At 45.1% G+C, this 26,535-nt stretch overlaps 2 protein-coding genes across 4 annotated transcripts in view; both read left to right on the top strand.

The window, feature by feature from the left end:
- Positions 1 to 5,152: 5,152 nt before the first annotated feature.
- Positions 5,153 to 26,535, top strand: part of GLB1 (galactosidase beta 1) — an 82,600-nt gene continuing 61,217 nt past the window's right edge. For 2 of the 3 annotated variants that reach the window (XM_050937994.1, XM_050937996.1), the window contains exon 1: positions 5,157 to 5,249. In XM_050937994.1, coding sequence (XP_050793951.1) covers positions 5,184 to 5,249 — 66 coding nt within the window. In that variant the 5' untranslated portion in view covers positions 5,157 to 5,183. Of the gene's footprint in view, positions 5,250 to 26,535 lie in introns of all 3 variants that reach the window. The other variant, XM_050937995.1, reaches the window with a different exon arrangement.
- Positions 5,160 to 10,521, top strand: TMPPE (transmembrane protein with metallophosphoesterase domain). The gene is made up of 2 exons (XM_050938028.1): positions 5,160 to 5,249; positions 8,914 to 10,521. The coding sequence occupies exon 2, from the start codon at positions 9,008 to 9,010 to the stop codon at positions 10,325 to 10,327; it is 1,320 nt and encodes a 439-aa protein (XP_050793985.1). The 5' UTR covers positions 5,160 to 5,249; positions 8,914 to 9,007; the 3' UTR covers positions 10,328 to 10,521.

Raw genomic sequence — 26,535 nt, 5'->3', positions numbered from 1 at the left:
AGCGGGAGACGGGGCAGGGCGCGGGCGAGGCCTCCGGGCCGCGCGAGCCGGGTTTCCCGGAGCGAGGAAAAGGCAGGCCAAGTGCGGGAGGGCGTCCCCAGGGAGGCGTGAGGTGTGTGGAGCCCCAGGAGCTGTGATCAAAGGGCGAGCGGCAGCGGGTGTGCGTGGGGCAGCGGGGTCCTGGGCGTTGGGTTTCGCCGCGCTTTGGGGTGGTGGTGCGCGGGGTTTTGTGTCGTGGGTGGGTGTGGCGGGTTTGTGAGTATCCCGTCTCAGGCCTGGTCTACACTCCCTGTTTATACCCATTTTAGCAGCGTTAAACCGATTTAACTGCGCAGCCATGCACACTATGATGCCCTTTAAATCGAAGTAAAGGGCTTTTTTAATCGGTTTCTGTACTCCTCCTCAATGAGAGGAGTAGCTCTAAAATCAGTATTATTATATCGGATTAGGATTAGTGTGGCCGCAAGTCGATGGTAATGGCCTCCGGGCCGTATCCCACAGTGTACTACTGACTGCTCTGGACAGCTATCTGAACTCGGATGCACTGGCCAGGTAGACAGGAAAAGACCCACGAACTTTTGAATTTCATTTCCTGTTTGGCTAGCATGGAGCTCTGATCAGCACAGGTGACCACGCAGAGCTCATCAGCACAGGTAACAATGCAGTCTCCTGAGAATAGAAAAAGAGCTCCAGCATGGACCACACGGGAGGTACTGGATCTGATTGCTATATGGGGAGAGGATTTAGTGCTAACAGAACTCCGTTCAAAAAGATGAAATGAAAAAACTTTTGAAAAAATTTCCAAGACCGTGAAGGAGAGAGGCACACCAGGGACTCAGTGCAGTGCAGAGTGAAATATGAAGGAGCTCAGACAAGCCTACCAGAAAACCAAAGAGGCAAACGGAAGGTCCGGGGCAGGGCGGAAAACATGCCGCTTCTACGCTGAGCTGCATGCAATTTTAGGGGGCTGCGCCACCACTACCTCCCCCCGTCCTTGGATTCCGTGGTGGGGGTTGTAATCTCAGCCATGCCTGGGGATTATGCGGACGGGGAAGGTGAGGAGGAGGAAGAGGAGGATGAGCTTGAAGAGAGCACACTGCACTCTGTTAGCCCCAACAGCCAGGAGCTTTTTCTGACCCAGACGGAATCACCGTCCCAGCCCTCCCAAGCCACTAGCCCAGACAGTGAAGCCATGGAAGCGACCTCTGGTGAGTGTACCTTTGCTGAGTGTACCTTTTGTAAATATAAAACATGGTTTAAAAGCAAGCTTTTTTTAATTATTGATTTGCCCTGAGGGCTTGGGATGCATTCGCGGGCAGTAAAGTTACTGGAAAAGTTTGTTAACATGTCTGGGGATGGAGCGGAAATCCTCCAGGGACATCTCCATGAAGCGCTCCTGGAGGTATTCCAAAAGCCTTTGCAGAAGGTTTCTGGGAAAGGCAGTCTTGTTCCGTCCACCATGGTAGGACACTTACCACGCCATGCATGTAGCAAGTAATTGGGTATCATTGCATGACAAAGCATAGCTGTGTATGGTCCCAGTGATTGCAGGCATTCAAGAAACATGCGTTCTTTATCTCACTCTGTTATCCTCAGCAGAGTGATATCGTTCATGGTAACCTGGTTGAAATTCAGGAATTTAATTAAGGGGACAGAGATGGCCTTTTTCCTACAGGGGTGTTTGCCTGTTGCTTACAAGAAATCCTTCCTTGCATGTAGCCAAGGAGGGGGAGGGGAGGAAGGATAGCGCTGAGCTTTCTTGCGTTTGGCTAGCAGGAATCTTCCCAGCTACCAGCCACGCGGTGAGGGGGGAAGGGGGGTGATTAGCAGTGATCTTCCATCATACCAGCCATGCAGTGGGGGGAGGGGGAAAATCGATCATCCTAGAGAATTGGAAGGGGGGTGGAGGTGGCTTCTGTGAATGGAAGTGAAGGCTGCTGAAGCCGAAAGACAATGGCTTACCATGGCCGCATGCAAGCTGAATTCTGATGCCCGGACCTGCGTCTGTGAGATCTGTAACACCAGAGCCCAGGCACTCAAACTTAAGATGCAAAATGCGACCTTGTAGTGAAATCACATGTGCTGTGTAAGGTGAATAGTGTTGCTCACTGTGAAAGAGTATAACCATTGTTCTGTAAAATGTATCTTTTTAAATACTTCTCTCCCTTTTTTCCCTCCCTCATGCAGCTGCACATTTTTCAAGCCTCCCTACTCCATCCCAAAGGCTAGCTCAGATAAGGCAGAGGAAGAAGAGGACGTGAGATGAAATGTTCTCTGAAATCATGGAAGTAACCCGCAATGAAAGAGCTCATCTGAATCAGTGGAAGGACGTGGTATCAAATTACAGGAAAGATGCCAGTGAACGTGAGGACAGGAGAGACGCTCGAGATGATAGGTGGCGGCAGGAAGATGAGCAGTGGCGGAATGAAACGCTGGGGCTGCTGCGTGATCAAACTGACATCGTCCGACGTCTGGTGGAGCTTCAGGAAGAGCAGCGAGGTCACAGAGTGCCGCTGCAGCCCCTGTGTCACCACCCTCAGTACTCACTATGTTCCATATCTTCCTCACTCAGACGTGTAAGAACGCGTGGGGGAAGGCTTTGTGCACCCAGCCACTCCACCCCTGTGGACAGCCCAACCAAAAGGCTGTCATTACATTGAAATGATTTTAGTGGCCTTTTCCTTCCCTTCTATCCTCCTCCCAAACCACACCCTTGCCAGTTCTCTCCCTCTTTTTATAATGAGCTTTTTAATAAAGAATACATGATTTTTAAACGATAGTGACTTTATTTTCTTAAGCAAGCTGTAATCGAAGGGGAAGGGTGGGTTGCTTACAGGGAATGAGTCAATCAAGGGGGTGGGGTTCATCAAGGGGAAACAAACACAGCAGTCACACTGTACCCTGGCCCGTGATGAAACTCGTTTTCAAAGCTTTTCTGATGCGCACCGCTTCCCGGTGTTCTCTTCTAATCGCCCTGATGTCTGGCTGTGCATAATCAGCGGCCAGGTGATTTGCCTCAGCCTCCCACCCCGCCATAGACGTTTTCCCCATACTCTCACAGAGATTGTGGAGCACACAGCAAGCAGCAATAACAAAGGGGACATTGGTTTGGCTGAGGTCTGAGCGAGTCAGTAATGTGCACCAGCGTGCCTTTAAACGGCCAAATGCACATTCTACCACCATTCTGCACTTGCTCAGCCTGTAGTTGAACAGCTCCTGACCACTGTCCAGGCTGCCTGTATATGGCTTCATGAGCCACGGCATCAAGGGGTAGGCTGGGTCCCCCAGGATAACTACAGGCATTTCAACATCCCCAACTGTTATTTTCTGGTCTGGGAAGTAAACTCCTTGCTGCAGCATTTTAAACAGAGCAGTGCTTCTGAAGACGCGAGCGTCATGAACCCTTCCTGGCCATCCCACGTGGATTTTGGTGAAATGTCCCTTGTGATCCACCATTGCTTGCAGCACCATTGAAAAGTACCCCTTGCGATTTACATACTGGGTGGCCTGGTGTGCCGGTGCCAAGATAGGGATATGGGTTCCATCTATCGCCCCCCCACAGTTAGGGAATCCCATTGCAGCCAAGCCATCCACTATGGCCTGTATGTTTCCTAGAGTCACAACCTTTTGTAGCAGCAGCTTAGTGATTGCTTTGGCTACTTGCATCACAGCAGCCCCCACAGTAGATTTTCCCACTCCAAATTGATTCCCGACTGACCGGTAGCTGTCTGGCATTGCAAGCTTCCACAGGGCTATTGCCACTCGCTTCTCCACTGTGAGGGCTGCTCTCATCTCGGTATTATGCCGTTTCAGGGCAGGGGAAAGCAAGTCACAAAGTTCCATGAAAGTGCTCTTACGCATGTGAAAGTTTCGCAGCCACTGCGAATCGTCCCACACCTGCAAAACTATGCGGTCCCACCAGTCTGTGCTTGTTTCTTGGGCCCAAAATCGGCGTTCAGTGCGTAGAACCTGCCCCATTACCAGCAGGATCTCCAAAGCGCAGGGGCCTGCGGTTAAGGAGAATTCAGTTTCCATGTCCTCATCACTCGTCGCCGCGCTGCCGTAGCCGCCTCCTCCTCCTCGCCTGGCTTTGCAGTTCATGGTTCACCATAGACTGCACGAGAATGCGTGAGGTGTTTACAACGTTCACGATCACGGTGTTGATCTAAGCAGGGTCCATGCTTGCAGTGCTATGGCGTCTGCACAGTTCACCCAGGAAAAAAGGCGCAAAACGGTTGTCTGCTGCTTTCACTTAGGGAGGGGTGAGGCTGTACCCAGAACCACCCGTGACAATGATTTTTGCCCATCAGGCACTGGGCTCTCTAACCAGAATTCCAAGGGGCGGAGGAGACTGCGGGAACTATGGGATAGCTACGGGATAGCTATCCACAGTGCAACACTCCAGAAATCGATGCTAGCCTGAGACCATGGACGCACACCACCGAATTAATGTAACTAGTGTGGCCGCGCGCAATCGAATTTATACTATCTGTTTTATAAAACCGGTTTATGTTAAATCGAATTTATCCCGTAGTGTAAACGTACCCTCAGTAGAGAGTGTGTGGGTTGTGGAGCAGGGGTATATTGTGTGGTGAGTAGGAAGGAAGCTTAAGTGAGCTGTGGTCCATTTGATGCTCAGATGCAAAGCAGTATCAGGCCTGGTTAATACTTGGATGGGAGCCTAGCTAGGAAAATTCCAGAGTTTGGAATTGTTGCCTAGTTTCTCTGTTTTATACCTAGGCTGGAAACGGTCTGGGTTTACCGGCTGTTGTACCATTTGCTGTCAGTTTTTAAAATCAATTTTTTTTCCCGATAACTTTTGCTTCCTTTCTTGTCTGTAAGAGGAGGGCTTTAGCAATACCTGTCATGGGACTGGAAGGAAGCGAGGCCTTTGTTTGAAATGTGGTTCTGTGGGCTGCTCGCGCGTTCACTCCCCTCCTTGCGATAGGTAGCAGCAGTTCCCACTGGGCTGTGTGCTAGGGCGGTCCTAGTGGAAAACCTGGGCGGTGTGGCTGGGCCTGGCCCGAGCTGTGCGTACGAACTGGGGTGTTGCACTCCTGCAGTGCGTACCCGGCGGGGAGCTGGGCGGGGACGCTGCAAGGCCATCAGCTGACTCCGTAGAGTCATGAGACTTGGCTCGGGCTGGGTTCCAGCGGCCGCGTGTTTTGCAGCCCCTGCCGGCCATGCTTCGCTTTCTGCTCCGAGCGGCCGGGCTGGTAGCGCTGCTTCCCGTGGGGCTCGGCGCAGCTGTAAGTATGTCCCCGGGGAGTCGCTCTGCTCTGCTCGGGGCTCTCGTGGAAATGGGGAATGGCCCGCAGCGTTCTCTTGCGCTGGGGCAGGTGGAGGGCGCCCTGCGGGCCCTGAGCTCCCCTAAGGGCGTCAATGACTGTGCAGGGATCGGGGGGGCGGAAAGCACCCACTGGAGAGGAATTTTGGGGCCCCATCCCATTTCGTTTTATTTACACATTGCAAACATTGAGGCGGGGAGGGCGGGTGAGCTGGGGCCTCGGTACAGTTGTTTCCTCCCACCCCCTGCTCAGGGCTGACTGCCAGGAGTGGGGGTGCATGAGTTGGATGCATGGCAAGTACTCATGCTGTCTGCACTGTCCTCTGAGCACAGATTCAATTTTGTATCGAGTGGGCTGGGTACAGGGTGCAAAGCGTGTGGACAGGGTAGTCTAGGGGCAGCCATGACTGTGTTTTCAGCTGTAGTTTCTGAGGACAGGTGTGTCTGCCTCTTGCCACTCCTCAAGCTGTGCTGATGTGGAAAGGGGCTCTCTAACTCCACTCAAGCCCAATAAGGGCCTGATGCCTGAGGAGATTGCAGGAGCCTAGTGCTCCTTTATTCAGCTTGTTTGGTGGATGGGATAGATGCAGGTTATTTAGGCCTTGTCTACGCTGCCACTTTACAGCGCTTGCAACTTTCTCGTTCAGGAGTGTGAAAACCCCCCCTGCTGAACACTGCAAGTTTCAGTGCTGTAAAGTGGCAGTGTAGACAGTGCACCAGTGCTGGGAGCTACTCCCCTCATGGGGGTGGCCTTTTTTTACAGCATGGGGTGCTGTGATTACACAGCAGCCACGGCAACGCTTTAACATTGCTAGTGAAGACATCCTTAAATATGGTTACCTTTTTTAGTAGAATCTTGCCCACTTTCCTCCCCGCTTGGTTATGGAGCTTTGATTCTGACCTTTTTTGAGACCATGTTTACAATTTTTCTTAAAGCAAACAGATTTTGTGCTGTCTGGCTTAGTGAGACACTTAGGGTATGTCTAGACGGCAAGTTTCTGTGCAACTAGTCATACCATTTTTATTAATGGGCTGGAATTAAACTGCTGTTGCATGCCCACCCTGTGCTCCTTGTGATGGTGGAACGCATGCACATTAGCAGCTCTTGCAACTGCAAAGAGAACAGTGCATTGTGGTAGCTATTCCACTGTGCAGCTGGCCCATAGGGTGCTTTGGGAAGGGTTTGCAATGCCTCATGGGGCACAGTGTCATATGATGTAGATTTCCAGATCCCGTTGTTCCATGGACATCCTACTGCATTGCCAGTTCCTTGAAGGGGGTGTGTGTGTGTGTGTGTGTACAGAGGTGGGGGGAGAGTGTGTCAGCAGACAGCAGCAGGAAGCAACCAGTCTCGAGGCAGGGAGAAACCCTAATAACAGCTCCCGCCTCCCTCCCCAGATCGGGAGGGGCGCAGGTCTCCAGCAGAGTTCAAAACAGTGAACAGAGCGGCCACAACTCTTCCAAAGGCCAATTTACAGCACACAAAGCAATCGTGTGTTTACACTGCTGGAGCCTCTGCGCTTTAAGGCTTACAATTTTTGTCAAGGTGGGTTTTTTTTTTTTGGCAGCACTGCAACTGAGGACTTTCTGTGTATAAAGTGGTTTGGCAGTGTGTACACCTTGAGAGTTACTCCGCAGAAAGCTGCTTTGCTGCGCAGTAACTTGCCAGTGTAGACAAGGCCTTAGTTTTGCTCATTGCTTTCTGAACTCTCATCCACAGTAGAGAGAAAATCCAGGATATCCTGAAAGACATGAATTTTCATTTAAAAAATGCCCCACACTTCTTGGCCTATTTTAGCCTTTATTATTCAGAATCTGTGTTGACAAGTTATACATTAGATAACTCTAGATCTTAAATTGTGATGGTTTAATTTGTTTTTGTGCTGTTCTGCAGTTGTCAGGGCTCTGGCACCATCAGACAACGTATCACGTAGAACACATTAGTTTACTAGTGTGGGTTGAGAACGGGGAAGTGTATCTGTCTTTTCTCTGCCATTTTTAATGTGCTTTATCATGCAACTTGCTCTTTCTATATAGATTTGCATCAGATTGCATCCAGTGTTACACAGTCTTGCTAAAGGCCTATATGAGTTGCAATACTTAGGCTTAAGGTCTGAATGAAGAGTACTGTTGGAGTTCCAATGCAGCATTTCCTCTGAGTTTTTGTGTTTGAAGTAAACCCTTAGCATTATTTTAATAGTCATCTGTTTTAATGTTGCATACATATTCTAAAGAATGTTAACACATATTAAAAAGCAGAGTAACTCCATGAGGAGTTTTGGTTTAAACTGAAAGCAGCTCATAACACAGTACCTGGTCTTTTTAATTATCTTGAAAAAGCAAACACAGTTTTAAACTTTAAATAATCAGTATCGTGGCCTCTGGGCTTAAAAATAAAAGGCGAGGGGAGAGACAGAATGTTGTCAGGATGCATATAAAAGGGGTTTATTGAGGCAGGGTATAGACAAGGGTGGTCTAAAGTCAGGGGTTCTCAAACTGGGGGTTGGGACCCCTCAGGAGATCGTGAGGTTATTACATGAGAGGTCATGAGCTATCAGCCTCCACCCCAAACCCCACTTTGCCTCCAGCATTTATAATTCAGAAAGGGATCACCAGTACAAAAGTTTGAGAACCACTGGTCTAGGTCTCAATGGCTCTTTAGCTCCCAGGCCAAAACTCCGATTGATACAGAGTCTCCATAAATCCTGGCCTAGAATATGCAGGTATGGAAGGGACTGAATGTATATACACTAAATATATAATGTTCCTTTAAACTAGCTTTCAGAATTCCGCTCAGCAAAATGAGTAAACTATCATCTTGAGAAGTGCAGGCCTGTATATTTTTCAGCCTGGGCTGGCAAATATTCATCATAACTTTACCAGGCTGCCTTAAAGGGAGTTTTGTGCATATGCATGTCTTATTTTTCCCCCTATGGTTCCTCTGAAGAGCAGAAGTAAGGGGTGAGATGTGGGAAGTGGTTTGCATGCTTTGTGTTTGTGCTCCAGTGATCCTGAATGGATGAAGACTGGAACTGAATGATTGATGGCTATGTCATTATTCTGGGGTGAATATAGTCACCATCATGGGTCAATGATTTTTTTTGTTAAGTTCTTGAGACGGCAACATTATGTACCACTGACACTTGCTATCATGTAATGGTGTGGTATTGGAATGGAGATGGTGTTGTGTCAGGGAAGCAGATTAGGTAGTGAGTGCAAAGTGTGAACTACAGCTGTGTTTCTTCGATGTAAGCAGGGGCTGATAATATTTTATTAGTTATTGGAAAGCAATCATCACTATATGATTTGTGAGATAATATCCCAAAATTATGAGGAGAATTCTTATTACTGGTTTAGCATTCACAGGTTTTTGTGATAATTTATCAATGGGAACCTTGGGGATGGGAGATTATAAAGATCAGGACTGGGTTGTCCGAGTTCTAAATCATTTTTATTCTAAGTTAATAAACCTTTTATAGCTATCCTTGATAGTGATAGTAGTCTCTTCACCGACCCTGGTGTCCTGGGTGGTGGGTGCCAAATAATACCTCTCTCTGGTTTCTAGACTGGGCAGGGGGGATTGTATGTCTTAATATCAAAAAGCTGATGCTGGTTCCTGGTTGCAGGCCAAGCTGACCAAGAAGTCCCTTCACAACCACATTCTAACCTACTGGAAACTCATATAGGACAGGAAGGTGCAGGGACTGTCAGTTGGTAAAGATGATCTCCTTCAAGCAATTGCCGCTTGAAGCAAAGGCTGCAGTGGCTGCTGGAGTTGTCTTCTTTTCCATGATGATATCCCGGACCTTACTGGCAGAGCAACTTGCATTTGGTACACAGAGGTGGCTGCGGAGATTACAGATGGCACTGTTTGTTAATGTGCTGATGCTCATAGGTTCTCTTTACATCTGGAGATGTATAGTGACCACATTCTACAGGCTTTCAGCTGCTAACTCCTATTGTTTCATGCCATGGAAAATAGCTGTGTTAATATTTCTAGGTTTGGCACACTCTAGCTTTTTTACATTGCTGTTTCTTGTTGCAGAAGAGCCCTATTTCTTTTCCTTAGCTTCTTACACATGTCTAGGAGCCTATATAATCCTTATTTTCTTTCTCTTCACTCTGGGCTCTGTAGAGCAAGTTTATAAACTCTTGGTCAGCAGAGATGCTAAGACAAGTGGTATCAATAAGAGTAGTAAAACTGTCATGAAACCTGTTTTGGTTGTTATGGTGACAGTTGCACTGACTGCCCTTGGGTTGTTGAATGCCTCCCAGCCTCCTGCAGTGACCTCAGTGGTGATTCCTGTTCACAAACTGCCTTTATCCATGGACGGCCTGAAGGTGGTGTTGCTATCAGATATTCATCTGGGACCCACTGTAGGGAAGACTAAACTTGCAATGGTTGTGCAGATGGTCAGAGCTTTAAAACCAGATATCACTGTGATTGTAGGTGATCTGTCAGATTCTGAAGTGATGGCCATCCGACCTGCTGTCGAACCTCTCAGTGAGCTTAATTCCCCATTGGGAAATTATTTTGTCACTGGAAACCATGAGTATTATACTTCTGATGTCAACAACTGGTTTGAATTACTGAAGTCCTTTAACATTCATCCACTCCACAATGAGAATGTGAAGATCTCTTCTCCAAGGAGCAACAATGATTGGTTCTGTCTGGCTGGGGTTGATGATATTGAGGCTCAGGTGTTGCGCTATTCTGGGCATGGCATGGATTTGAAAAAAGCCCTAGTCGACTGCAATGCTGATCATGCCATAGTACTTCTGGCTCATCAGCCACTGGCTGCAAAATGGGCTCTCCAAGATCGGCCAGACATAAATTTGATCCTTTCTGGCCACACTCATGGTGGGCAAATATTCCCTCTGAATGCTGGTGCCTATTTGCTGAATCCCTTCTTTGTTGGCTTGTATAAAGTTGGGCAGAGCACTTTTGTATATGTCAGCCCAGGGACTATGTATTATGGAATTCCAATGAGGCTGGGCAGCAGAGCTGAAATAACAGAGATCATCCTGCGCTCTCCCTGAATGGTCTGCCAACTTACAAATTCTGTGTCCTCTATCAGCCAGTAGAAGTGATGGTTTGATTCACAAGCCCCCAAGCCAAGTCCATCCCTGATATAACTCTGGGGAAGTCAGTGAAGTTAGAACAGTGATGGACTTGGTTCTGTAAGTCTGCTGCTGCTTTTTGTTCAGAAAGCACTATTTCTTCTGCCACATAGGTAAGCTTATCAAACACCCATCGCAGATAAGTGGAAATGATGAACTCATCTGATTGATTTATTATTTGTGCTATCGATATGTTGCATTTTAAAGATATCACCATGAGATCAGTGTTTGGTTTCAAGTGTGCTTACTGTGTATATTTAATATCTGTAATCTGTCATTAATTCATATTCCATTTTTCACTTGTTTGTTGGCATCTGATGGAGTGCCGCCTAACTCATGATGATGTGCAGTTCACTCACTGAGAAGCGTGGTGAAACTATGGATGCAAATTTTGCAAAGTACTCTACAAAGTCCTCTTTGAGGTCTATCGAGTCATCCTACTATGGGAAGTGAATGGGGTATTTGCACGTGATAGCAGGGATTCTGTTTAATTTTTTTATGGGGGGGCCTTTATCTCAGTTGGGTCCTGTGGGTGCTTCTGCAAAATGACCAGTAAAGTAAGATGCCCGTGCTGGGGTTCCAGTTATGGTTGGACATATTCTTGGAGGTTTTCTCACATGACATAAACTTTAATTAAAGATTAGTTTTTAATTTCTGGAGACTCCAGGACAATCCTGGAGGATTGGCAACCTGCAGCCCTATGCATCTGTTTGTTTAAAATCTACATAAAAACCAAAATCATAAGAATTGGAGAGACTTTTATAGTGGGGAAGGGTGGAAATAGCTTCTTTGTTTTGCCTAAATGTAACCAGTCATCCAGTGAGTATCTAATAATGATATTATAAAAGGAACACTGTTAACTTAAAACTCCCACTTCAGTGTGAGCATTCAGCACTTTACTGTTGGTATGAGCAACACTTACGCTATGTCTACGCTAGCCCTTTTGTTGGTAAAACTTTTGTTGTCCGAGGGTGTAGAAAAAAATACCCTCAACGAACATAAGTTTCATTGACAAGCGCTGGTGTGGACAGCGCTATGGTGGCGGTAGGTGCTCTCCTGCAGACGTAGCTAGCACTGCTTGTTAGGGGTGTTTTAATTAAGCTGATGGGAGAGCTCTCTCCCGTCGGCACAGAGCGGCTACACAGGAGACCTTACAGTGGCACAGCTGCAGCAGTACAGCTGTGCGCTGTAAGGTCTCTAGTGTAGATATAGCCTTAAAATCTACAGTTGAAAAAATTGGAGTGCAAAAACTTTTTTCCCCAGTTGTATTATTTGGGTCGGGTTAGTTGGTTGCTTTCCTCCTTTCTGTTTTGTGTAGGTTTTTGTTTTTGTTTTTTTTTTAAACCCAGCAACTGGGAAGAGAGAGAATTTTAAAAACAAAGCAGCTGTGACTCAAAGGAAAGGTACTTAGATTGTAAATCAATATTTGCCCTTGACCAGAACTAGATTAGATAGCAAGTACAGCAGAACCTCCGAGTTATGAAAACCTCAGGAGTTGTTCAAACTCTGAAATGTTCCTAACTGTGAACAAAACATTATGGTGCTTCTTTCAAAATTTTACAGCTGAACATTGACTTAAAACAACTTTTAATACTATGCAGAAGAAAAATGCTGCTTTTAACATGTTGTATATGAAACAAGCACAGAAACCGTTTCCTTACCTTGTCAAATCTTTTTTTAAACTTTCCTTTTATTTTTGTTTTTAGTAGTTTACATTTAACACATTACGTATGGTATTTGCTTTTTATGTCTGGTCTCTGCTGCTGCCTGCTTGTGTACTTCCGGTTCCAAAATGAGGTGTGTGATTGACTGGCCAGTTCATAACTTTGGTGTTTATAACTCTGAGGTTCTACTGTAACTTCTGTTTGTGTATAGAATTCCTAGTGCCCTGACCTCTAATTGTTCTGCTTTGAAAAAAGATGGCTGCCTTTTTGTGCATCTCTTTAAAGAGCACTGTCTAGCGTTCTAATCTGTGCTTCAGTCTGGTGTGTTTCTTAGTGCAATTTAATATAGCTAAATTAATAATTGGTTTTTAATATAAATAAAACCAGGTTTTTTTCGTTCTCCCACATTGTTCTAGGGCGTAAGAATCAAAAATTGAAGTGGAATTAATTTGTACTTACTGTCCAAGCTGACTGAAGTGCAAAAATAAGACTTTTTTTCACTCTTTCCCTAGGTGTACTAATCTGAGATGCTATTAGTAATTATAGCCAAGGGATTTTTAATGGCTTAATCTGACAGTGTCCCTTTAACTCTCTAACCGCACACAGGATTCTCTCTCCTCATATAAGCACTGTCTAGATGTTTCTCTACTCTGTTCCCACCCACCAAAACTGTGCACCCTCTTGTTCTTGACAGTTGGTTCTGGGCAAATCAACATCTTTATTAAATCTTCCTGTGCCTCTGTCTAACTCAGATGGCCTCCGTTATTGGAGTATCTGAAACACCTCACAATCTTCCTCACATCAACCCTGTGAGAGTAGAGAAGTTCTAGCAGATGAGGAACAGAGACAGAGGAAACTTGTGGCAGAGATGGGGAATTGAATCCAAGTCCCGAGCTAACCCCCTAACCACTGAACCACTTCTCCCCAGTTTCCCAGTGTCTGAAACAGTGATAATACACTGCACCTTCACAAAATGCTTTGTATTTATGGAGTAGCTGTCATCTGAGGATCCCAAAACGTAACTTGACCCCTATACATATCATTCAATTTTTGTGTGTATGCCTTATGTTTCTCTGACTGCTCTTTCCCTGGCTGACTTAGTGTTGCTGGTACCTGACCAGCATGAATTGTGTAGATAGCCCCCAGTGATGGGTCAGTGAAAGCCCTGAGTTAAAATCCATGTCTCCCACTCGGTAGTGCAAAGCATTCTCTCTTGGCCGCGTTTTTTCTAATCATTAAATTATTTATGAGGATTGTTGCTATTGTTATACCAATATAATAAGAAACAGCAGGATCTTATTAAGAGGGATGAGGCAAAGATGCCACATTATATTGCAAATATAATAATAAAGCAAAAGACAAAAATAAACAACGTTGTTTGACTAATTCCTATTACTACTTATTCCTTACACACACACACACAATCATTCATTCAAGTTCTGTATAGGTGTTATAGTTACCAGCGTAGAACTTGCTCATGCCAAGTTACTGGCCAGGTATCTTGGTCATGAGGATGGAGCCGAGTCTGTGTCAGATGCACCTGATGCTCCTGGAGGCTGGTAGCAGAACCAGAGACTCAAAGTCCTCAGTCTTTAGAGCTCATTCTTATAGGAATTAATTCCCATGTTACTCTATGGGAGCTGTTTCATCCTGCTGTTGCTGACTCAATCAGCAGATGGCACATTCCTGGTGGCTTCACATTGTCTAAAGTGGCACATTCCTGGTGGTTTAACACTGTCCAAAGTTTGTGTTTTTCATCCTTTCATGTGATGGGGTGGATCTCAGTTTACCCTCCTGGGGTTGTCTGGTGGTCCACTTGACACATTCTTCTGCCGATGGATACTCCCTTTCTAGGCTGGCACCTCCCTAACCATTCATTCACATCAAACATTCATCAACATACATTCCATGTCTTAACCATATTTTAATTGTACTGTCTCCACCACTTTTGGGGTGTGTGTTAATTCCTATGAGATTCCCGGCCCTGTAATCACAGAGGGTGGGGGTCTGTTTGTTTACATTGTATCAATTACAGCATAACGCTAGCATAGTGTTTACATGAAGAACAAAGTCCAATTAACTTGTCTGTAAGTTTTACATAGTAATAGAGTATCTTTCACAGGACAGATACAATCAGTGTTTTCTGCAGACAGGAGCTTACACGTTTTAATGGAAGAATTAAAAGATTTTTGTACTTGGTGAAACTGGGGGGTCACTGTCACTTGGGGGAATCACTGTTAGTACCTTCTTTAATATCCCTACATAATCCCCCTTTTGAGACTACAATATGTATACAATCATTAGTGTCACTTTCTTTTTAACCTGTTTTAAGAGAAGGTACTGTGAGGCAACATGCGTTTGTGATTCCAATTTAGCGTACATTCTTTTTATCTGAAAACACATACCAATTATACAAATACAATTTAATATTAAGACTACTATCAAGGGGTGTAGCATTACTGATAGGATGCCAGTGGTAGTCGGGGACCATCCAGAGAATATATCATACCAGTGGTAGGTTGTAGTTTGTTTCTCTGTGGTGGTAATTCGTAACATGTCCCCATTGGCATGTATAATATGAATAGTCCAATTTCCTACTTGGTCATCTGTTCTAAAAATTTGTTCACTTCTTTGCTTTTAATTAGGCCATCAGTAAGGTCTTGCCATCTAATTCCAAGGTCAACGAGAAGTCGGCCAGCTCAGCTATTAATGTTAGCTGGGACTTTTTGGCCGTGGTAAATAGTAAGTGTGATTTTTAGTAAAAACAGTACTGACATTGCATTTACATTCATCTCCTTGGGGGCCGCTAACACTCTGCCCCTTGCTCTATGATCTTTACAGTAGTTGTTGTCATGGTAGGGCACAGGTGATCTGTTGCAAACAAACCAAACAATTGTAACCAGGTGTAGCAGAGTGGATCTCTGCTCCTGCCCTGAAGGGGTTAAAAACAGCCCCGGGAAAGGGGCTGGGGCTGGAGAAAGCAGCCCTTTTAAGCTGGGCTGATTGGGGAAGTGGCTGCAGCTGGGGGCCACACCCCAAACTGAGTGACAGGGCCTAATAAGAAGGCCAGGGAAGCCAAGGGCAGACAGTCTCCCTCTGCCTGTAGAGGGAGAAAGGCCTGGCTGCAGGGAACCAAATAAGGTACCTAGGGTAAAGCAGGGCTGGGGAAAGATAGTGGAGCTCCTGCCTGGAAAGCCCAGGCTGCGGCCTAGAATAGGACCAGGAGGTACTGGGGTTGTAGGGTGCAACCCAGGCGTAGGCCAAGGCAGCAGGTCCAACCCCCTTTGCCAATGATGAGAAGCTAATACTGCTGTCTTCCCCAGGGTGTGGGGCTAGCTAATGACTGGGCAGTTGCCAAGACTCTGAGGCAAAGTGAGGATAGAGGGTGGGGGGTTCCCAGGGAGGGGAAACCCCTAAGGAAGGGGTTACTGCCAGGGGGCAGAACCCCACATAAAAGGGGCACCAGGGTCGGACACGGGGCCAGTAGCCGAAAGGCGGCTCACCGGCCTGCAGAGGGCGCTCCGAGCTGGAATTTGAGCTAATTCCCAAAGCAACCAGTAGGAGATGCCCTCTGCAGGCCAGTGATCCGCCTTTTGGCTACTGGCCCCGTGTCCCTGCCCAGACCCCAGTGCCCCTTTTATGTACCAGGGGAAAGAATTGTGCCCAGGGCTGGAAGTTGTCCAGTCTGAGGAAAAAAATTACTGAAGCATTTCTGATAGTGAGATTATCTGTATTCAGTTTGATTAGACATAGGTTTGCGCATTTTATTTTATTTTGCTTGGTAACTTACTTTGTTCTGTCTGTTACTACTTGGAACCACTTAAATCCTACTTTCTGTGTTTAATAAAATCACTTTCTACTTATAAATTCCAAGTATATATTAATACCTGGGGGAGCAAACAACTGTGCATATCTGTCTATCAGTGTTATAGAGGGCCAACAATTTGAGTTTACCCTGCATAAGTTTTATACAGGGTAAAATGGGTTTATTTGGGTTTAGACCCCATTGGGAGTTGGGCATCTGGGTGTTAAAGACAAGAACACTTCTGTTAGGTGCTTTCAGGTAAACCTGCAGCTTTGGGGCAAGTAATTCAGACCCTGGGTCTGTGCTGAAGCAGACAGGTGTGTCTGACTCAGCAAGACAGTGTGCTGGGGTCCTGAGCTGGCAGGGAAGACAGCGGTAGAAGTAGTCTGGGCACAATTGGTTGGCAGCTCCCAAGGGGGTTCTGTGATCCAACCCATCACAGTGGTCAGTAGGGTTCTGTACGATCAAATTTTTGTAGTGTTTGTTTTTTTCATTTTTTTTAACTTAGAAAAGTACGAACAAAAACTATTAAATGAGGCAGAAGTCCTCTGGAGGACAAAGTATATGATCCTGCAGGGTGGATTTGATTTAAATAATCAGTCAGGAAGACTTGATTTAATCATGGTTTCTAAATAAAAGTGCATTCTTGTTGGTTGTTATAATCTTAATATATTCTTCACAACTCAGAAATAGATGTAGGTTTCATTTTTAGAAGGTACACACTATACGTTTTTAAACAGTGACTTATTCTGGAAACTTTTCAGATGTAGTTTTACAGCTATATCAGAAAATTAATTGTTTGGTTATTTCATTTACCAAAGGTAACTGAAGCAGATATTTATGAAGTCAGTTCACCTCTCAATATCTCCAGTTCAACAGGTTAATCATTAATATTTGGAGGATTTTTCTCGCCATGCTGTATTAGGAGAACATCACTAGACAGACATTTAAATTGTTTTACTTAACGTTGTTGTTTTAGTTAAATATTTTGGATTTTTTTCTTCAGCAGCAAACATAATATTTTAACAAAACAAGCATATGTCCCTCACTTCTCACATTTATCTCCAGACTTCTTCTCCTTGTCCAGATCTGCTCCGCCCCCAACAATCTTCTATTTATTGAACTTTTTGAAACTTTACACTTTTTTAGAGAGAGGTAAGGGATTGACTTTGTGTACAGAAATTTGCAGAGAGACAACAGAGTTGAGGTCTGTTGTTTCTTACCTCTCTATATATATTTATCTATTTATTTAAAACCATTTTTGCTGTTAACAAGCATGTTATCTCTGGAGACAGATATCCACAGTTTGAGAACTGCAAAATTCAGCATCTCTGATAGTATCTTCTAGACTGAGCACAGAGTCCCATTGGGTAGATAGAAAGATTAACCTAAATAATCTATACGAAGCCTGTGCAACCCCATATGATTGGATCCCTAATCCATAAACTATTAGAACTCATTTACAAAACTTAAACATTACATAAATATATCATCTCATACTATAGAATTAGAATTTATAATCCCTATTCCATGATGAGATATCTTTGAGCTATAATATATCTTAATTAAAACTATCTTGAGAGGTTTTTTTCTTAAAGCGTTTTATCAAAAATCCGATTTTAAAAATGATTTTTATTTTTATTTTTTTAAAAAATAATTGATTTTTATCCGCTCTGTGATCCTGTAATTGAAGACTATATCATAATGTATATGCACAAGGGTCGAATTAAGGTTGCATAGATAAGGAGCAACCTTAGTTGTGTCATCTTCTAGCTTTTTCGTGATTGACTTTAGAACCTTAATGTTCTTTTAACATAGTTGTTTGCTGTTGTTTGTAATTTTATTAACAGGATAGTGTAACACTGTTACTGTGCCCAGGTTCTAAGCCCTAGTTTAATAATTCTGAAACTGTTGTTCCAACAGTGGCACTGTTGCCACTTGCATTTGAGGCATGTCCAGAATGTGTAACACCTTCTGTTTACTGGTGGTGGTGCTTATGAATGTTTTCCCCATGGAACATACACTGTGTTTCCATTCATGTACAGTGGCAGGATCTCTGTGAATTGAGGTGCAGATTGCAAATGAACAGTTGCATCATTCCACTCAGATTTAAAATAAAAATCATCAAGCTGGCACTTACTTGGGCATTCTCTGATGGCTTGAGATTCAGTAGTCGGGAGGTAGTGCAGCTAGGAGGGGGACTGCTTATAGAAAAGTAACTCCTAGGATAAGACTCCAGACTTTAGAGTTATTTTTGTTCTAAAATACTTGGTAATCATCTGCTTTACCCTTCAGCTGTCTAAGGCCCTGATCCTGAAAACGCTTTAGTATGTGTGTTAACTCATGCAAGTAGCTCCTTTGACTTTTATGGAACAGCTCACGTGCATGAGGTTAAGCATGTGCTTAAATATTTACAGGATCTGGGCCTAAATAGCTTCCATTATCCAGCTGTTCATTGCCTCCTTGTCTATAGTCTTGCTTTAGAGGAAGATGAGGTGGGTGAGGTAATATCTCTTATTGGACCAGATTATGTTCACATCCTATGGATGGGTTTTTGATTTATAGAAGTTAGATGGGGAAAAAAAACCTATTTGATCATCCATTCCAGTTCTCGGTCAATACAAGATCACTTTAACCTGTCTAGTTTTAAATCTCCCACAAGTGATGGGGCTTCAGCTACTTCCCTTGGGAGGCTGTTCTAAAGCCTGGTCTACACTGCAAAGTTAGGTTGACATAAGTTACCTTGTGCCACGTTATTTGGGCATGTGTTACATTGGCTGGAGACAAATCGGAGTGTAGACACAAGAACTAGGGGTCACCAAATGAAATTAATAGGCAGCAAACACACAAAAGGACGTATTTCTTCACACAATGCACAGTCAACCTGTGGAACTCCTTGCCAGAGGATGTTATGAAGGCCAAGACCATAACTGGGTTAAAAAACAAACCAGATAAATTCGTGGAGGATGAGTCCATCAATGGCTGTTAGCCAGGATGGGCAGGCAGGAATGGTATCCCTAGCCTCTGTTTGCTAGAAGCTGGGAATGAGCAGCAGAGGATGGATCACTTTATGATTACCTGTTCTGTTCATTCCCTCTGGGGCACCTGGCATTGGCCACTGTCAGAAGACAGGATACTGGGCTAGATGGACCTTTGGTCTGACCCAGTGGGACCGTTCTTATGATGTAAGTGCCCTGTTATATCAACACAGTCAAAACCATCTCCCCAAACCCTGTGGAACCATGGTTGTCCTACTGAGGTCCGTGCAGTGTGAGTGTACACACTGCATGGCCTGTGTCAACCCTAACAGTCAGAATCTGTCCTACAATGCCACATTCTCTGCAACAGTGACCACTCTGGTTACAATTTTAAACTCCACTGCCTAGGGGTCACAGAGACCAGAAGCCACCCCCACCTTTCAAAATCCTTCCTCCCCTTCACATGTCGTTGAGATGCCTTTTCCTGAGTGCAGATGTTAGTAAACGCACCTAACAGCTCTCCCTTCTTGTGTGCAACTGCCCAGCCAACTGTGCTGGCCCCACACAGACAGAGAGGTATTAGATGTGCTCCAGGCTGGAGTAGACAGGTGCTTTGAATCTCCTGGGCCTGTGGGGAGAAAAGGTTGTGCCGCATGAAAGCAAAGGAACTTCACGGGATACCCCAAGGTCAGGGAGTGCCACAATAGATCTGGTGCTGCATCTCAGGCCTGCTGCTTCTACAAGTTACTGCATGGCATACTTGGCGGAGACCCCACCAGCATCCCGCAGTCCACTGTGGATACCTCCGCGGAGCCCAAGACAGACAGATCTGGTGTGTACAGCAAGGAGGAAGGAGTGTGGGGGAGACACAGCAGGGGATTCCAGCCATGCAGCAAGCCAGGACCTATGTGAGATTCAGACACAGTATAGCCAGTGGCACCAGGTGAGTGTTGATGAGCCTGATGAAGGGGAAGGGAACTCGGTTAAGTGTGTACATGCATTTTTCTGTAGGTTCTTTAAATTTAAAGATGGAACCTGGCCCAACCCCAAGTTAACAGGAGATGGGTATCGACTTTTCATTTGCTCATACAAGAGGAAGTAGCGGTACAAAAAACATAGGTAGAGTTATCTACGTGTCCCCAGCCTAACCCTGCTGGGTAATGACATGTGCAGCATCTTGGTTTTGTGTATAGGGATGTCCCTTTTATCCTCCTGAGAGAAGTTTGATGAAACTTTCATGGAGATACTCTGCAGTCCTTTCCCAATGATTGCTAGGGATGGCAGCCTTATGTCTTCCTCAACGGTAGGACATTTCCCTGTGCCATTCCGTGATGCCTTTGGCTGGCACCATTGCAGTAAACAGGATAGCAACATATGGGTCTGGGTTGCTTCAGGAAGCCAGTAGTAGCTGTGCTCTCTGTGCCTTTGATACCTTCCAGATTGAGACATCAGCTTAAAGCACCACTGCCTGTGGAAAATAGTGCCAGTGCTCAGTGCCCTATACTACTTACAGAATAGGGACCAAAATTATATAGCTTCATACAACAGAACCTTCCCTGCCCTGGCACGCCATACTCACCATGGCTGGGATTGCAGAGTTGCTCCAAAGCAGAAGGGCCAATAAGCATGTCTTTTAAAAATGTTTATGGGAGTAAAGGAAGGGAGTTTTGAAACTTATCTTTCCCTTGTGTCTGTAAATCCAATGGTATATCTGTCTGTTTTTTATCAGCACCTTCTAGGGTGGCCACCTTGAAGAGTTCCCCCTCCATACCTGCAGAACACCTGATCCTGATGAGGAGGAGAAAGAAGAGGACTGAGAAAGACGTATTCTACAAGATCCTGCCAGCCAGTGCTGAATCGGACCACGAACAAAGGGCTCAGAGAGCCCATATGACCAACAGCATGGAGAAAGACAGAGAGGACAAGGAAAAGGCCCAGGAGTCCAAGCAGAATAAGTGGGAAATGTGCTAGGACATAATGGGTCTTCTCAGGCAGCAGATTGAAATGCTGCTGGTTGTCCTACAGGTCCCAAAATCTTGGATTCTCCATCTTTTGCACTATTTGGAGAACTTCATGGTCACTGTTCCTGCACCCCACAACATACCACGTGGCATCACGGAGCAGATCGTTGCCTCTATCATTCCACACAGAGAAGGAGGAAGGTGGAGCAGCAAAGAAATCATAGTGTTGCATACACTGACCTATGAGGACCGCAACTGGTATATGTGTTTCCACAATGGACTACATTTGTGCATTCAAATGGACATAAAATTAGAAAGGAAGTAAACATTTGTTTTCACCTCGTTATGTTACACATTAGTATTGCTTGTGGCGGGTTTTGTACATTACTTTTTTATACTGTTTTTTCCCACTTAATGTTTTTGGAGAATCAAATGATCTTCATTAGTTCACAACAAATACTGTAGAATGCATAGCGGTATTCAAAGCAAACAGTCCTTGTAAATGTACAGCAAGCTCCATAGTATTCATAATTTCAGGAAAACACCCAGTCATATTTATGAATATATAGCAAGCACTACACAGTTCTGAGCAGCACCTGAAGTTCCAGGCCCGGAGAACACTACGTCACAGAAGACTACTGTGGCTGACTGCTAAAGGACTCTTTCAAAGCCTCCCTCACTCCATAGCGCCATGTTAAACTCTTGTAATGACTCTTGAATCTGGCTTTTCAAACTCAATCAGCTGCTCCATGTCTGTCCTCCACCCTAGCAGCAGCTTATCCCCCTTTGTCTCACAGCTGTTATACCAGAAACAACAGACAGCGATAACCATGGAGATGTTTTTCTCACTGAGATGCAAGTATCCCTTCAATCTACCAAAAGCATATTGAACTGTCATTCTGCATCTGCTGAGCTGGTAGTTGAATCTTACCTTGGTGCTGTCCAAGTGGCCTGCATATGACCTCATGAGTCAGGGGATCAAGGTATAGGCTGGGTCCTCCAGGATCACCCTTGGCATTTCCGTATCGCCAGTAGTAATCTGCTGGTCGGGAAAGAAAGTCCCTGCTTGCATTTTTCTGAACAGTTCTGTGTTCTTAAAGATGTGAGTATCGTGACCCTTCCCTGACCAGCCCATACTGATATCCGTGAAGCGCTCCCGGTGATCCGCCAACCCTTGTGTAGCCATAGAAAAGTAGCCCTTTCTGTTGATATACTCTGTGGCAAGGTGGGCTGCTGCCAAAGTATGGATGTGTGTACTGTCTGTGGCCACACTGCAGTTTGGATGTCCCATTGCTGCAAATATATTGTCTGTGTCTTGCACTTGCCAAGAGTCCCTGCATAGCAGGACGAGATTCATGGCCCTGCACAGTTACATGACAATGGTTCTGACTTCCCAACTCTAAAAACTATTTCCCACTGACCTGCAGCAATCCAGGGCTGCAGGCTTTCAGAGCTCATTCACTATTTAATTCTCCACTGTCAATTCAGCTCTCATTCTGGTGTCCCTAAACTGGAGGGCTTGGGCAAGCTTGACACAGAGATCCAGGAATGTGGCCTGGAATTCTGCAGTCATCCCAGATTTACGTTACAATGCAATCCCACCAATCAGTATTTGTTTCTCAGGCCCAGAAGTGGCACTCCACCCTCTGAAGCTGCTCTGTGACTGCCACCAACAACCTTCAATTGTCTTTTAATCTGTCCCTCAGCAAACTGTCCTCAAAGCCATCCTCATGTCTGTGGTTGTTGTGGTACCTCTTGCGGATCTGCAAATACAGGAGAACCATGCATCCTGTATTTGCAGCCTTCATGAAAATAGTTCAGAGCTCTGCAGGCTCCATGCTTCTCTCAGAGATGGCAGATGCCAACAAGTGCCATGGGGATTTGTGGGACTTAATTTTCAGCCTTTGTTGTTTTTTTTCATGGCATGTGGATGGCATTATGAAATTGTGCATGCTGGAAACTTGACTCCCTAGCTCACAGAGTTCTCTGAGAGTCATTTCTATCCCACAACATATTGTGAAAATTTCCCAAAAGGCATTGCACTCAATGGCAGTGTGTGTCACACTGCAATAGCTATCCACAGTGCACCACGCTTTACATCAACACAGACACTCCTGGTGAGTACGCGTAGCACCAACACAAGCAGCAAAGTGTGCACCTGTGCCAGCAATATACAGACTTTAACTTTAATCAACCACGGTTTGTAGTGTAGACATGGCCTGTTCTGAAGTGCTGCCAGGATGTCTTTCCTCAAGTTCATTTTAGCATTTCCTCATTTGCACCCTTTTATCCTAACTGCACCTCACTAAATACCTCCCTCACCCTTGGATTTTGCACTCTTCTCACATTTCCCTCTCCCTAAGTGATACTCTTGAACTGCGTGTGTTTGCCTCTCAATCTTTCCCTCGAGCATTCTGAGAGTTCTTGCTCTTCTGAGGCCTTGGCTACACTGGCGGTTTACAGCGCTGCAACTTTCTTACTCGGGTGTGAAAAAAACACCCCCCTGAGCGCAGCGAGTTACAGCGCTGCAAAGCGCCAGTGTAAACAGTGCCCCAGCGCTGGGAGCGCGGCTCTCAGTGCTGTAAGCTCATCTCGACGGGGAGGTGGAGTCCCTGCAGCGCTGGGAGAGCTCTCTCCCAGCGCTGGCACCGCGACCACACTCGCACATGAAAGCGTTGCTGTGGGAGCGCTCCCGCAGCAGCTCTTTGGAGTTTCGAGTGTAGCCAAGCCCTGAGTTCTTTCCAGTTTGTCTTTGTTACGCTGTTGCACTTCCGCTCATCTACAACATGGAGTTGTTCCTGATGAACTTTGAAAGTGGATTAAACGAAATGAGAATGAAGCATTCTTAATTCCGTTTGTGGGCACTTTTTCTGGAGTGATTTAGGAAGAGCTATTGCACTGTAAATTCACACCCTGCTTTAATCCACATAAACTTTAAGGGTGGCTAGGCCCTTTTTTCTTTCTAGTAATATTGTGCCCAGCACTGAACATACTCCAGGCGCTGTCATACCACAGCCATGTTGACTGTTACCTTTTTGGTCTGTGACATGCTGTTTGTGTAGACAGCCTAAAATCCCATTGGCTCCTTTTGCTGTCGTGTTGCACTGCAAATACACGTTTAATTAGCTGTTCCTTATTATCCCACCCACTGTCTAGCCCGTGGACCCCTGGAAGGTTGGTTGTATTTTAAATAGTGACATGCATGGGTCCCAAAGAAACTGCTTGCACCCCCAATAATGGGATCCTAGAACTGGCTCAGTTCCTGGGTTTCTTTCTCTAGTGCTCCCATCACCATAGTGTCTCAGCAGCTCTATGTTTCCAGGTTACTCCTGCCCATTGACTGTTCTTATTTGACTCATTCCCGTTCTTCCCCTCCCCTAGTGCACTAGATTTCATTTGATGCTGTCTCTCTTCCCTCTCCTTCCCCCCCCAACTCCCTTTTCCTTCTTATTTCCTTCTATTCTGGCTAAAATCTCTCAAGATACACTTTAGGAATTTTTTATTTAGGTAGTATGGGCCCTCATTTCCTGAGAGCTGCAGTAGAGAATTTTAAAACACAAACTCTAGGTAAAAAGAAATTGGTAGTGCTCTTGATTGGAGAGAGTTTGCTTGTTGAGGAACTCTAGAGCCAAATGCCAACAGGGAGAAGATGGCAGGAACTTGAGAAGCCTGCAGAAGTTAAGAATCCATCAGATATCCACACCAAATGCATTTTAGTTCCCGCAGATGTCAAGCAATGGTGTGAACACTGTTTTTGTGAAGCCCTCTGAGGCAACTGCCCTGTTTTGCAGTGCGGGGACAACCTCAGCACGTGCCTATCTGCGCCAGACCCTTGTTCTGCCTCCTGCAGAACCTCCTGCTGCGGTGCTGGCTGCACTTCCACATATTCTTTCCTCCATGGATTCCTTGTCTGTAGCCACACAAAGTCGTGGGACCCCCTCATTCACCTTCTGCTGGCGTTGGCCGGAATGTCCGTCCATCTGTCTGGGAGGTGGACGCTCAGTAGGGAGGTTTTCTTTTACTATGGGGCCTATTTCTGTTCCCTAATTGTCTCTCGCGTCTGGGCAGAATTCTCCTGACTCCTTTGCAGAGCAGTTGGTAGTGTTCAGGGTTTGCTACTTGGTGCCCCCCATCCAGTATCCTTGTTTTTAATCTCATCCCCCAGCTTTCCTGATTTACCATTTGTTTTTCCACTGAATCTATTTTCTGGGGTCGGTGGTCCCTCCCTCAGTTGAGGGTGTGAGCGTTTTGTCCTATATTAACTTAGGCCCACCCTTCCAGACTTAAAGTAGACCATTGCCTTTCAGCTGCATTAAATTCACTCAATTTAAAAGGTCTGTTTCAGTTGGACAAGTATGCTACTTATTTGTCCATTTTGTGTTTTAACTTCTGACCTACCACCTGATGCTACATGAAGGGGTGTGTGTGTGTGTGTGTGTGTGTGTGTGTGTGTATAAATGTGGAAAGGTCATGCTGGAAGGTGAATGACCTAAAAACAATACCCGCATGCAAGAAATCTGGTTGAAACAATGAAATAGGTGTACATGGGAACAAGAAAGCATCTGTCTAGTGGTTAAAGTGTACAGTTAACTCAAAAGTAATATGTTGTAAACAAATATCTGTATCTTGGTGCTAAGAGATTATTAAAAGTGAAAATTATAAAAGTCCAATTCGTTGGTCAGTTTGTTACTCTGTTCTCTTTGCTTAGAGAATGAAAATAAAGTCAGTATCATTTCTGTATGTGCAGTCAGTTTCTCTTTCAGGTTCCCAGCGCTACAGGATTTCAGACACTGTGGGGAGGCAAAGTGAACGGATTGATAGTTTTAAAAATACTTTTAATTGATTTTTCCCTCCTCAAAATTACAAAATTTAAAATGTAGTGTCCCTTTAAAAGCAGAGAAGTAGGATTGTAGAACAATATGGATTCTGTTCCTGGCTCTACCAATGACTTCCTGTATAATCAATCTTTGCCAAGTCACTTAAGGTCAGATTTTAGTACCCTTACTGATGCTGGGTAGCACCTCACTAAAGTCAATGGAAGCCCTTGAGGAGTGAACCTATATTTATGGAGTTAAGATATCAGAATCTGGCCCTTAACTCTCTGCTCTAGTTTTTCCATCTGCTAGATGGAGAGGTTAATCAAACAAGAATGTGATGAGGCTAAGCTTACTGCTTGGAAATTGCTTTGAGATTCTCAGCTGAAAGGGGCTACAGAAGAGCCCAGTATTACATGGAGTGCTAGTGGAAGATTATTGGTAATTGTCTTAGATTATAATGTAGGGGTTTGGTTACAGTATACCTTGCTTTGTCTTTTTAACTTCATAGATAATATACCTTATTTGGCAGAAGTTTGCTGTCTTTTTTTGGCCATATGTCTGAACAATTCTCCTTCCTTCACCTCTCCTGAAAATTGATTAAATTGTTTAATATAGAGACTAATGGAAATTTAAGAGCATGGGCAACTGAACAGCCCCCCACTTATTAGAAACTAAGCTCTTAAACCCTTCAGATAGCATACTCTTGCACATGGAGTTTGTGACATGTCTGTGTCAGTACTCAGGGCTGCTTGCGCCTTTTAGTTTTCAATGTGAAATTTAGCAGGAGAAGGGTCATTGCAATTCATTCCCTTTCCAAAGTGTGAATGAACTGATCAGTGAACTTGATGTGTTGAACGAGTCTTTAAAAGTCTCTGAATCAGTTCAGGTTCCTTGTTCCTGAC

The sequence above is a fragment of the Gopherus flavomarginatus genome, chromosome 2 (genome assembly GCF_025201925.1).
Source record: "Gopherus flavomarginatus isolate rGopFla2 chromosome 2, rGopFla2.mat.asm, whole genome shotgun sequence".
Taxonomy (NCBI): domain Eukaryota; kingdom Metazoa; phylum Chordata; order Testudines; family Testudinidae; genus Gopherus; species Gopherus flavomarginatus.
The sequence above is the reverse complement of the archived record's forward strand: the minus strand, read 5'-3'. Positions and strand labels throughout refer to the sequence as shown.

Bases quoted from the DNA above. Each gene is read 5' to 3' on its own strand.
- TMPPE (XM_050938028.1), top strand. From the start codon at position 9,008: ATGATCTCCTTCAAGCAATTGCCGCTTGAAGCAAAGGCTGCAGTGGCT.